The 12,780-nt window shown below is 56.3% G+C and overlaps 2 protein-coding genes across 2 annotated transcripts; one reads left to right on the forward strand and one right to left on the reverse strand.

The window, feature by feature from the left end:
- Positions 1-1,872: 1,872 nt before the first annotated feature.
- LOC128141267 (feather keratin 1-like) lies at positions 1,873-3,146 on the reverse strand. Its single transcript, XM_052785864.1, has 2 exons — positions 3,006-3,146; positions 1,873-2,590 (listed from the first exon to the last, which is right to left on the reverse strand). Exon 2 carries the CDS (start codon positions 2,567-2,569, stop codon positions 2,264-2,266), a length of 306 nt encoding a protein of 101 aa, XP_052641824.1. The 5' UTR covers positions 2,570-2,590; positions 3,006-3,146; the 3' UTR covers positions 1,873-2,263.
- A 5,510-nt stretch (positions 3,147-8,656) lies between these two features.
- LOC128141268 (feather keratin 1-like) lies at positions 8,657-9,411 on the forward strand. Its single transcript, XM_052785865.1, has one exon. It carries the CDS (start codon positions 8,681-8,683, stop codon positions 8,984-8,986), a length of 306 nt encoding a protein of 101 aa, XP_052641825.1. The 5' UTR covers positions 8,657-8,680; the 3' UTR covers positions 8,987-9,411.
- Positions 9,412-12,780: the final 3,369 nt, after the last annotated feature.

Here is a 12,780-nt window from a genome sequence, read left to right on the forward strand (position 1 = left end):
GAAAGTTGCGAGGAGCTTTGTGAGTCGAGAGCGATGGTTCCCCCCGAGAATCCCTCGGTGCCGGCTGGAGTTCGATCACCACTCGATCTCATCCAGTCTCACTCGCAAGGTCCCATCTGGGGTGCCAAAACTGTTGCCGAAATCCGGAATAAAACTCCTTAACAGCAATGAGAAGTTAAGAAGCAGGCACTCCTTTATTGCAGCGCTGGGCACACGGGGGATCGCTCCACCTATCGTGTGCACCTGTCTTGTCTAACAATACAGTTAAATACACACCTGTTATACATATTCACTAGATTTCCAAGCAAAATGTTAATTCCTTTTCAATGATTGGTCTTTTAATCATACCACCTTATTAATATTCTTATGTTAAAACAATCATTGGTCAATTTCACTTAACTCTACTGATTGGAATCCTCGATAAGGGGGTTTCCAAGCAGCAAACTGGTGTCCATGACGGTTTCCTTAGTTTCTTGAAACAAAACATAGAAAGACCAGTATCTTCCTGGTGAGGTTTCTATGGTTAGCTTATTTCAAACTTAACAATACTAAGGTTCCTATAGTCACACATAACACAGTTCCTAAAGTTTCTATGACTACATTTCAAACTTAACACTGCTATACATTATGCTTCACAATTTTCTACTTCTTAATCAAACCAAACTCTTATATAATTGGATTTTAATTTCTTTATCAAAATATTTTCAACACAGGCACTCCTGGGAAGCTGTCGTGGTTTAGCCCCAGCCAGCAACTAAGCACCACGCAGCCGCTCACTCACTCCCCCCCCCGCAGTGGGATGGGGGAGAAAATCGGGAAAAGAAGTAAAACTCGTGGGTTGAGATAAGAACGGTTTAATAGAACACAAAAGAAGAAACTAATAATGATAATGATAACACTAATAAAATGACAACAGCAATAATAAAAGGATTGGAATGTACAAATGATGCACAGTGCAATTGCTCACCACCCACCCACCGATCGACACCCAGCTAGTCCCCGAGCGGTGATCCCCCGCCCCCACTCCCCCCAGTTTATACACTAGATGGGACGTCCCATGGTGTGGAATACCCCGTTGGCCAGTTTGGGTCAGCTGCCCTGGCTGTGTCCTGTGACAACTTCTTGTGCCCCTCCAGCTTTCTCGCTGGCTGGGCATGAGAAGCTGAAAAATCCTTGACTTTAGACTAAACACTACTTAGCAACAACTGAAAACATCAGTGTTATCGACATTCTTCGCACACTGAACTCAAAACATAGCACCGTACCAGCTACTAGGAAGACAATTAACTCTATCCCAGCTGAAACCAGGACAGAAGCAGAGTTACAGTACACTTAGCGGTTGCTCGAAAGACAAACAACTTAATAATGAATGCCTCGCCGCCGCCCCCACCCCCACCTCCACCCCGCTTTCTCCTTTCTCTTAGCGTTTATTGCTGCATATGATGTCATAGGGTGTGGACTATCCCTTTGTTCAGTCTGGGTCAGCTGTCCTGGCTATGTCTCCTCCCAACCTCTTGCCCACGCGCAGCCTACTGGCCTTTTGGAGAGGGAGTTGGAGAGAAAGGGTTGCTGCTGTGCAACCACTGCCCAGCAAAAAGAAAACATTTACCTGTTATCAACACCATTTTAGCTACAACTACCAAGAACCAGTAGGAGGGCTAATATGGTGAAAATTAAACTCCATCCCAGGTAGAACCTATACAATGCTGTTACCAATCACTACCCATTCACCCCCAACAACCCCTTCCCAGAAACACCACTGAGCAACATCTCTCTCCCTGGGCATCTCGAGAGAGACTTTTCAGGGGAAAAGATGACAACGAGGCATGGGATGGGATGCAGCAGAACTTTAATGAGTCAAAAGAGGGAGACTACATCAATCTGAGGCAAGGAACCACTGCAGGGAGCACCAGGGGCAGAAAAGAATCTGCGCCCCATGGCTGTGGTGGAGATCCTTCCAGGTGTCCATGTGCCTGCCCCACAGAGGGAGAAGGACCAACAGCTCTTCTCTAGGCTGCCTTTGTGGTGCTCACAGCCCAGGGGAGCACAAGAGAACAAGGAGACGGGAGGGAAAGGAGAGAGCGGAAGAGGGGAAAGGCAGGCAAGGGCTGTGCTTTCTCAGAGCTGAGGCTGGCCCCGTCCTTTTGCAAGGGGTGCTGGGGTTGCTCCGCCTCTCTGCAAGCAACAAGCCGATGCTCCGTCCCCAGTGCGGTACCATCTCCTGGGTCCCTGGTGGCCTTGCCCAGGGCCATCGCCAGCAGCTTTAGCAGGGGAGGCACCTCCTGCCGCAGTAGCGGCTGCCAAAGCCGGAGAGGCCAAAGCCCCCGGAGGAGATGGGCACTCCCTCAGAGCTGAGGATGCTGCCAACGGCAGCGGAGGTGGAGGAGCCCACGGCGGTGTTCTGTGGGAAGGAGCTGAGGATGGGGCCGGGCAGGGTCACCACCACGGGGGAGGGCTGGATGACGACGGTGGAGTCCTGGCACTGCCTGACACAGGGCTCATTGCAGCTGTTGGCCAGCGGGGTCGGGCCGCAGGGCTGGCAGGGCAGGCACTGGTTGTAGCAGGACATGTCTTGGGTCCGGAGGTGCACCTGGGAGAGAGGGCAGGGGGGAGCAGAGCAGGGGAGAGGGGTGAGGAGCAGCCTGTCACCCCCCCATGAGGGAGACAAGCCACGAGCTGGAGGCAAGAGCCCATAGCTCACCTCAGCCAAGCCCCAGCCTCTCACCATGCCACACTTTCAGCCCCCTTCCCTCTCCCACGATTAAGTAGCCCCACGACCCAGCATAAGATAGGGTGTGTGCTGAGAAATCCTGGAGGAGGATGCGGAGTAGGAGTTAGGCCTTCGTACTCACCTTGTTCGCAAGGAGATGGAGGCGAGAGGAGTGGATGAGAGAGTGAGGAGAAGGGCCCACTTTTATACTGCTCCTGCACCGCCCCAGGCCCACAGTCACCGCACGCAGGCAGTAATTTTCCAACAGACTCACCTCCACAGCAAAATATCCTACCTAATGGCACAGGTGGTGTTTTTGTTTCCGTCAACGCTGCCATTTCATTTCCTCATTTCTGACTTGCTTGGTCTGCCATGCAGGCTCCTTTCATGTGCCCTCATGAGACTCCCAAGGATATCCCGGGCAGGGCTGCGTCGGTTTGGGCAGAAGATGGCTCCCATGGTCCTGTGCAGGCAGGGGATGTTGGCTTGGGGCAGTGAAGCGCGACTGTTTGCAACTCCCTTGGCAGGAAGAGGCCCAGCTCTGCCTGCCGCTGCACACGTCAGCAGAGCACCCAAAGGCTGCTCTTTTCAAGGACGTGCCACGTGCTTCTCTCTCCTCCCTCTCTCTCGGCTTGCTCCAGCGGTCACTAGCTGTGGCATCTCCAGGCAGCCAGGCCGTGCCAAAGGTTTCAGCTGTCTTCCTCTCGATGCCCTTTGCTCTGGGGAGCACATTTGCCAGGCTGTCTGCGTATGCGGGGCTGGTGCTAGCAAAATCAAAGCCCACCTGGCATTGAATCAGGCAAAGCACGTGGAGGGCAACAAGAAAGTCTTCTTCCAGGTAGGTCAGCAGCATACTTAGTATAGGCGCTGCTTAGCAACGACTGAGACATCAGTGCGTTATCAACATTATTCTCATCCTAAATGCAAACCACAGCACTATACCAGCTGCCAGGAAGAAAATTAACTTTATTCCAGCCGAAACCAGGGCACGATCCTGACAGACCAGCTAACGAAACACAGGCTGGGGAAGAGGGCAGTGCAGGGCATTGCAATCTGGCATGGCTGCTGGTCTCCAAGGGTTGTGATGAGCAGCACCAAGTCCAGCTGGCAGACGCTCACTCCTGGTGCACTGCAGGGGCCCAGCCTGGGGCCAATAACGTTTAACCCCCTTTAGGCAAAGTCCTGCAGTGGGGGAGGAAGAACCTCCTGCACTGCTACAGCCTGGGGCCGATGGGCTGCCAAACAGCTTTGCCGGGGAGGATGTGGGTCCCGGTGGACACCATGAGGCAGGCCTGCACCCTTGCGGAAATGGCATTTGAAAGCATCCTGGGCTGCATGAGGAAGGGGTTTGCCATCAGGTCATGGAAGGTGATCCCTCTCCTCTGCTCGACAGTGCCGAGACCACAACTGCCGCAAAGAGTGTCGAGTTCGTGGCTCCCCAGTGTGAGAGATGCACGGTGTCGTGGTTTAAGCTCAGCCGGTATCAAAGCACCACGAAGCCGCTCGCTCGCTCACTCCTCGCCAGCTGCGGCCCCGGTGGGATGAGGAGAAAATATAAAGAAAAGCTCGTGGGTCGAGACAAGGAGAGGGAGGGATCACTCGCCGCTTATGGTCACGGGCAAAAGACAGGCTCAACTTGGGGAAGAAACAAAATCAATTGAATTTACTACAAATCAAACCAAAACAAGGGTACTGAGAAGTAAACCCAAACCTTAGAACATCTCCCCCCCACCCCTCCCTCCTTCCCGGCTCAGCTCCACTCCCGGTTTTCTCTACGTCCTCCCCCAGCGGCGCAGGGGGACGGGGAATGGGCGTTGCAGTCAGTTCGCCACACATTTGTCTCTGCCGGTCCTTCCTCCCCAGGGGGAGGACTCCTCGCGCTCTTCCCCTGCTCCAGCGTGGGGTCCTTCCCACGGGAGAGAGTGCTTCCCAAACTTCTCCAGCGTGAGTCCTTCCACGGGCTGCAGTCCTTCACGAACTTCTCGGCCATGGGTCCTTTCCGCGGACCGATCTTCAGTCACAGACTGCTGCAGCACGGGCTTTCCCATGGCGTCACGGCCATCTTCGGGGGCATCCGACTGCTCCGGCGTGGGGTCCTCCACGGGCTGCAAGTGGGCATCTGCTTCCCCGCTCACCTCCACGGGCTGCAGGGGGACAGCCTGCCGTCTCACCACGGGCCGCAGGGCGCACCTCCTTCTTCACTGACCTCGGTATCTGCACAGGGGTTTCTCTCACATTCCAATCTCCTCCCCCACTGTAGGTTCCCCTTCTTAAGTGTGTTATCCCAGAGGCGCTACCGCCATCACTGATTGGGTCGGCCTTGGTCAGAGGCGGGTCCACCTTGGAGCCGGGGAATCTTCTAGGAGCTTCTCACGGGAGCCGACCCTGCAGCCCCTCCCCCGCTACCAAAACCCTGCCACACAACCCCAAAACACACGGCCGTACTGGCGCGAGTCCCGCAAAGCGTCACGGAGCCCACGAAGCGACTGGAGCCCCTGAGGCAGGAGAGGCTGTGAGAGGTGGGGTTGTTCACCCTGGAGGAGCGAAGGCCCCGCGGCACGCCTCTTAGCAATGCGTAAAAGAGCTGCTGGGAGAGAGTCAAGAACATAGAGTCAGACTGTCCTGAGTCCTATGCGGTGAAGGGGCAAGAGGTGATAGGCACACATTGAACGACGGGAAATCCCACAAAAACCTAAGAAAAGACTTTGTTCGTGTGAGGGTGGTCACGTACTGGATGGGGTTGCCACGGACAGGTTGTGGCTTCTCCATCCCTGTAGGTATGCAGAGCTTGACAGGACTTGGCCCTGAGCATCCTCCAAAGGCTGACCGTGCTTTGAGCAGGGGCGGTTGGACGAGGCGATCTCCAGAGGTCCCTTCCAACCTCAGGGATCCTGCGATGCTGTCATGGGCAAAAGACGGGTGCTGCACAGCTGCCCCTCAGAGGGAAGAACTGGTTGGGAACATTGGAATCAAGGGCAGGCGTGGTTGTCACACCTGCGAAACAGCGGAGTTCACGACCTGACGGCAGGGAGGAAAGCGAGTAGCAGAGTACGGCCCCTGGCCTTCAGGCACGCTGACTTTGGCCTAGTCAGGCAGCTGGTAGGTCGGACGCCGCGGAGGCAGCTGTGAAGCACAAAAGAGCTCCGAAAAGCTGGCAGCGCCTTAGGCGCCTCATGGTCCAAGCGCAAGAATGGTCCAGCCCAGTGCACAGGGAAACAAACAGATGTCTCAGCAGACCAGCTTTGGCTAAGTGGGGTACTCAAGGCAGAGCACCAGCGTCAAAAGGCAGCATCCTGGAGTTGTAGGGAGGGACGAGCTGCAAAGGAGGAATTTGGAAATAATTCCTAGGCACGTTGGGATGCTGTTAGGAAAGTCAAAGCTCAGCGTGCCTTGAGTCTTGCGAGGGGCACGAAGAGCAACAGGCAGCAAGCATCAAGAGCAAGATCGACCCCTGCAAGAGTAGCCGAAGAGTGACGGAGGAAGAAGCGGGCCCACTGCTGACTGGGGCGGCTGATTTCCTCCGAGTGGACAGAGAGCAGTCTGGGGGGAGTCCATGCCTTCTCTCTCTCACTCTTTACGTGCAAGTTCTCCCGGGCCGATGTGCCCTCTGAAAGAGTTGAAGGAAGGAGGCGGGGCCCTCCCAGCAGTGGGTGGGCTTCAAATCAAGGACTGCCTGAGAAAAGTCAACCCATACAAGCCAGGTGACGTGCTCCAGGGCAGCAGTGCTGTAAGGGGAGACGTAGAGCAGCTGGAGGACTGGGCCACAGGAGCCTCATGGCATTCAAGAAGGTCAGATGGCAAGTCCTGCACCGGGAAGGGAAGAACCTCTTGCTTAAGGACGGACGGGGGACTGAACTGTGCTACGATCTTAGAGCCCTTGACCCTCCTCTGGGCAGATCTGCCGGCGGGGGCAGGGTCAGCCTTGGGGAGAGGCATGGAGGGTGGACGGACAGGCCTCATCTTCCTGGCCAAAGAGACTGGGCTGTGGTGAGGAGCTCTCCGGAACGCTCCATGGAGGGAAAGAAAGGGTTGCCGAAAACACGTCCCCAGCGGCTGGGGCTCATCCCTGGGTCCCAGGCAATATGTCCTCTCATGGCATTAGTGCTTCAGCATGCCGCCTTTCCCATGCCCCACAGGCCTCCTCAGCTTGCAGCACAACCCAGCACCGCTGGAGATGTAGGGAAACTTCCCCCGGTTCCCCAGCGAGCGAGGGCTGGCAGGACCCCGCAGTGCTACGCGCCTGGGGATGCTCAGGGAGGGGATGTGCTCAGAAGGGCCCTGGGTGCAAAACCAGCTCTCAGACTACATCAAGGAGGTGATGCACTTCCCTGCCCTGCAGACACGGAGGCAGCTGGGGCGCGCCCCAGGAGGGCAAGGGAATGCCTTCAGTAGCCAAGCTTCCTGGGATAGACTCTCCCTACCCATGGCGAGTCACGCTCTAATTTTGGGTTGGCCATGTGTCAGCCTCTTGGCGTGAGGCCAAGCCAGGAGCGCGTGCTGTCTGCGGGCCGTGTCCCATGCAGGGCTGAACTCCCCTGCAGCCAGGGCAGTTCCATCCCTGCCCCGGGAAAACCATGTCCGAGCGCTGGGCTTGTACCCAAGTACGCAGCGCCAGGGAGACCCAAGGACCATAGCCCTCAGCATGACCTTCTTGCCAGCGCTCCCACAGCTCGGGGGTGGTCGCAGGATGGTCAGTGTGTTTTGGAAAAGTGGCCAGGCCTTTGTGTCTCCTGCAGGTCAGGGTCCAAAGCCTGCGACCAAAGTGCATGGTGGAGAGTGGGAGGAACGAGGCGCTGTCCTGAGCCCCAACACACCCCTTTGGTAGTGAGGACGGACCCGACTCCACAGGGCTTGTTGAGGAATCGGGTGGCGCGGGAGGGCAAAGTTTTCCTTCCGCAAGCCTGCTGACGGCACTGGTGGGGGACCCCCAGAGGCTGCCACGAGAGGGGACGACTTTGCCAAACAAACTGTCAAATGTCTCCCCAGAAGGAGAAGCTTTCCTTGGGTGAAGGCACTTGAAAACAGTAGGGCAGCCCACCTGCCAATCGGGTCAATGACCAGTGACTGCTGGAGCGAGCATGGAGGCAGTAAGGGTGGGAGAAGGATGCGGCATGTCCTCGGTCACGGGAGCCTTTGGGCACCCAGAGGAGGACTGCATCGGCAGGAGGATATGCGCACATGCAAGGAGGGTTGTAAACAAGCTCACCAGGTTTCCCCAGACCGGTGTCCCCTGTTGGCATGGACCCCTCCAGCACTCAGGGGCGCGTCTTCTGCCTGTACTGATGTGTTCCTGCCCAGGAGATCCTTGGGCCTCTCAACCTGGTACTTGACAGGAGCCTCCGTGGCCTCGTGGGCGTGTCAGAAATGAGGAAGCGAAATGGCAGCGTTGACGGAAAGCAAAATACCACCTGTGCCATCAGGTAGGATATTTTGCTTTGGAGGTGAATCTGTTGGAAAATTACTGCCCGCGTGCAGTGACTGTGGGCCTGGGGCGGTGCAGGAGCAGTATAAAAGTGGGCCCTTCTCCTCACTCTCTCATCCGCTCCTGTCGCCTGCATCTCCTTGGGAACAAGGTGAGTCTGGAGCCCTTCCTCCTCGTCGTCCTCCTCCTCCTCCTCTGTCATTTCTCAGCACACACCTGCCTCTTTGTCCCGTGCTGGGTCTTAGAGCTGCTTGCCATGGGAGAGGGAAGGGGGCAGAAGGTGTGGCATGGAGAGTGGTTGGGTCTTGGCTGGGGTGTCTATTGAGCTATGGGCTAGGCAGGGACCTCCTTGGGCTTAGTCGCTGCTGGCAGGGCTCTTTTGGGATGAGGGGAAGGGGAAACCCGTGGACATCTCTACAGCGCCTCTGGCTCTCACCACCAGTGTGTGATTTGGCTCCCTTGTGGTGGGGTGACAGGCTGCTCCTCACCCCTTTCCCTGCTCTGCTTCCCCCTGCCCTCTCTCCCAGGTGCACCTCCGGACCCAAGACATGTCCTGCTACAACCAGTGCCTGCCCTGCCAGCCCTGCGGCCCGACCCCGCTGGCCAACAGCTGCAATGAGCCCTGTGTCAGGCAGTGCCAGGACTCCACCGTCGTCATCCAGCCCTCCCCCGTGGTGGTGACCCTGCCTGGCCCCATCCTCAGCTCCTTCCCACAGAACACCGCCGTGGGCTCCTCCACCTCCGCTGCCGTTGGCAGCATCCTCAGCTCTGAGGGAGTGCCCATCTCCTCCGGGGGCTTTGGCCTCTCCGGCTTTGGCAGCCGCTACTGCGGCAGGAGGTGCCTCCCCTGCTAAAGCTGCTGGCGATGGCCCTGGGCAAGGCCACCAGGGACCCAGGAGATGGTACCGCACTGGGGACGGAGCATCGGCTTGTTGCTTGCAGAGAGGCGGAGCAACCCCAGCACCCCTTGCAAAAGGACGGGGCCAGCCTCAGCTCTGAGAAAGCACAGCCCTTGCCTGCCTTTCCCCTCTTCCGCTCTCTCCTTTCCCTCCCGTCTCCTTGTTCTCTTGTGCTCCCCTGGGCTGTGAGCACCACAAAGGCAGCCTAGAGAAGAGCTGTTGGTCCTTCTCCCTCTGTGGGGCAGGCACATGGACACCTGGAAGGATCTCCACCACAGCCATGGGGTGCAGAGTTTTATATGCCCCTGGTGCTCTGTGTACTGGGACCTCCACCCAGACCGACCCCGTCTCCCTCTTTTGACTCATTAAAGTTCTGCTGCATCCCAGCCCATGCCTTCGTCTCATCCTTTCCTCTCCACATGCTGTCTCAAGATGCCCAGGGAGAGAGATGTTGCTCGGGGGTGGTTCTGGGAGGGGCTTGTTGGGGATGCTTGTGCCGTGATTATCAACACAGGCTTGCACTGAAGACGCTTAGTCAGGCTCAGGTTGACCCTCTGCTTTCTGAACTTCCCTGCCTATCTGGGGCTGGATAGGATGACCCGATGCAGTCTAGTGACCACAGCTACTCCAAAGATGATTTTAGGGCTCCCACCAAAGCATTCTCTTCTCCACGCTCAGCAAGCCCTGCACCCTCAGCCTGTCCTCCCCAGCCAAGTGCTCAAGCCCTCTCACCATCCTGGCCACCCTCCGCTGAACTCACGCCACTTGCTCAAGGTCTTCCTTGCATTGCAGCCCAAAACTCAACACAGCTTTCTACACGCCGTCAGGTGAGCGCTGAGCAGAGTGGGCTTGTCGCTCCCATCGATCTCCTGGCTATGCTGCTGCTCATATAGCCCAGGTTGTTGGTGACAGTCCTTGGTGTCCGGGAACAGTGCTGGGAGTCGCACCCGTTTTGATGGCGTTACTACAAGAGCACCTTCCCCTGGCCCCGCTTTTGGGCTGCTACTTGCCAGGGGTAGAAGCACGTGTGGAGAGACAGGGCCGCTTGCTACCAAGTTTAGCTGCCGATCAGGGCTCTGGGTGGACATGTATCATCTTGCCCAGCTGTGTCCTGCAGCAGTTCAGCAGCTCCCCTTTCTCAGCTGCAAGTCTTTCTGCAGCCTTTGCTGCTGGTCACCGCGCCGCTTTGGAGAGCTCCCAGACAGCCCTTCCAGATGCTCAGCCCACACCCGCTGCCTCTCCTCCTGCCCTGAGTCTCTCCCTGCCTCCCTGTCTCCAGAAACTTTCCCAGGAAGCCCTGGGCACAGACAGCAAAGGAGCAGGGCAAGCAGGACATGCGCTGCCTATGGGCCTGTGTGGTCTGTTGACCTCAACCAGCACTAAGCACTCACCAGCCGTTTTCTCCGTCTGCTGTCCGAGTGGGATGGGGCAAGAATTGGAAGAGAAAGACTCCAAAAAAACCTTGGGGTCAAGATCAGGACAGTTTAAGTGGGGAAGGGAAAAAAGAGAAAAAACCCAAATGATGCAAAGGCAATCACCCACCACCTAGCACCAGCAGACTGATGCCCAGCCAGTCTCCGAAGAACAGCTACTTTGGAAAGACTGCCCACAGTTTCATTGCTGAGCATGATGTTATATGGCATGGAGTAGCCCTTTGGTCAATTCAGGTCAGCTGTCCTGGCTGTGTCCCCTCTCGGCTGCTTGCCCACCCCCAGCCTTCACTGCAGGGGTGCAGACTAGGAAAGAGGGATGGCCTTGAAGCTGTGCAAGCACTGCAGTGTTATCTGCACTGGTGTACCCTTACATTTAAAACACAGCACCACAGGGGCTGCTATGAAGAAAATTACCTCCATCCCAGCCAGCGCCAGTACGGCCTGGTTCCCCCATTCCCTCTCCTGTTGTCCTCTGGGGCCATTTTTGTACTCGAGCCTCCTCCCCCGGAACAGCGGCAGCCAGGCCAAGAGGAATTGCCGCCCCTCCTCTCGCCTCCCTTCTTCTCCCCTCTTGTCCGCTTCCCAGGAGCCTGTGGGGCTGCTGCCCTCCCAGGGCCTTCCACAGCCCAGGCTCCTCAGCTGAGGTCAAGCAGTGTCCATGTGCCCCTTCCGCAGCACGTGCACCGAGGCCAAGAGGACACGTCTGGGCAGAGGCTCAGCAAAGCCGGGCCTGATGGCCAGGGGTTCTGGTGGAGTCCTGGATGCCTTCCTCACCTGCAACTGACAGTGCCCCAAGGGCACTTTGGCTGCATCCAAGGAGTTATAGTCAACAGCTCAATCTCCAAGTGGAAACCAGCAACGAGTGGGGTCCTTCAGGGGTCCGTACTGGGACCCATACTATTTCATACCTTCATCAGTGACATAGATAGCGGGACTGAGCGCACCCTCAGCAAGTTTGTGCGTGACACCAAGCTGAGGGGTGCAACTGTTACGCTTGAGGGGAGCCATGCAATCCAGAGCGAACTTGACAGGCGTGAGGAATGGTCTCATGAAAGTGAAACTCAGGAACTTCAACAAGGCCAAGTGCAAGGGCCTGCACCTGCATTGGGGCAATCCCCTGTATCAACTACATCAACACAGACTGGAGGATGAATGGTTGCGAGCAGCCCCGCAGAGAAGGACTGCGGGGTACTGGAGGCTGAAGAATTGGACATGAGCCAGCAATGGGCGCTTGCAGCCCAGAAAGCCACTCGTGGCCTGGGCTGCACAAAAAGAAGTGTGGCCAGCAGGTTGAGGGAGGTGATTCTCTGCTTCTAGTCCGCTCTCGTTAGACCCCACCTGGAGCAATGCACCCAGCCTGGGATCCCCAGTACAAAAAAGGCAGGGACCTCTTAGAGCAGCTCCAGAGATGGACTGCAAAAATGGTAAGGGGGCTATATCACCCCTCTTATGAAGAAAGGCTGAGGGAGTTGGGGCTGCTCAGCCTGGAGGCTGAGCCTGAGAAGGCTATGGGGAGACCTTACTGCAGCCTCTCCAGATATAAAGGGGACTCGCAAGAAAGTCGGAGAGGGACTTTTTATCAAGGCCTGTAGCGATAGGACAAGGAGCAACAGTTTTAAACTGAAATAGGGTAGACGTAGATTGGACAAAAGGAAGAAATTTATTATGATGAGGGTGGTGAGACACTGGAAAAGGTTGCCCAGAGAATGATGGGACGCCCCATCGTTGGAAGGGTTCAAAGTCGGGTTCAACGGAACTTTGAGTAACGTGATCTAGTGACAGATGTCCCTGCCCATGGCAGCGGGGTTTGACTGGATGATCTTTCAAAGTCTCTTCCAACCACAACCATTCTCTGATTCTATGGTAAGATGGTTCTACGATAAGGCAGCCCACTGCACTGTGTCCCTCCCTTTGAGAATGCTAGGGTTAGGAGGGGTTCTCCTGGCCTCTCCTGGGAAGCTAGTGCGTATGTCTTGTCAAAACCACGTTCCCTCCTGACTACTTGCATCGCAGTGTTGAGTTTACTGAGGAAAACCAAAAGGTGTGCACAACAAAGTCGACGGTAGACACTGAACTATGTTGGGTAATTCTATCCAGGCCCAAAGAGGCAGACAAATTTAGAAACTAGAGCATCAGCTGATGCATGAGCAAGCATACTCAATGCAAGCCTCTGTTGACAAGCAGTGCAAAACCATCCCCAACAACCCCCTCCCAGAACCACTCCTGAGCAACAGCTCTCCGCCTGGCCATCTTGGGAGAGCATCTGCAGGGGAAGGATGACACAGAGGCAGGGGCTGTGATGCAGAAGAACTTTAA

This window comes from Harpia harpyja, chromosome 4 (assembly GCF_026419915.1).
Source record: "Harpia harpyja isolate bHarHar1 chromosome 4, bHarHar1 primary haplotype, whole genome shotgun sequence".
Taxonomy (NCBI): Eukaryota; Metazoa; Chordata; class Aves; order Accipitriformes; family Accipitridae; genus Harpia; species Harpia harpyja.

Excerpts from the sequence above, each read along its gene's own strand:
- LOC128141267 (XM_052785864.1), bottom strand. The coding sequence starts at position 2,569 with ATGTCCTGCTACAACCAGTGCCTGCCCTGCCAGCCCTGCGGCCCGACC.
- LOC128141268 (XM_052785865.1), top strand. The coding sequence starts at position 8,681 with ATGTCCTGCTACAACCAGTGCCTGCCCTGCCAGCCCTGCGGCCCGACC.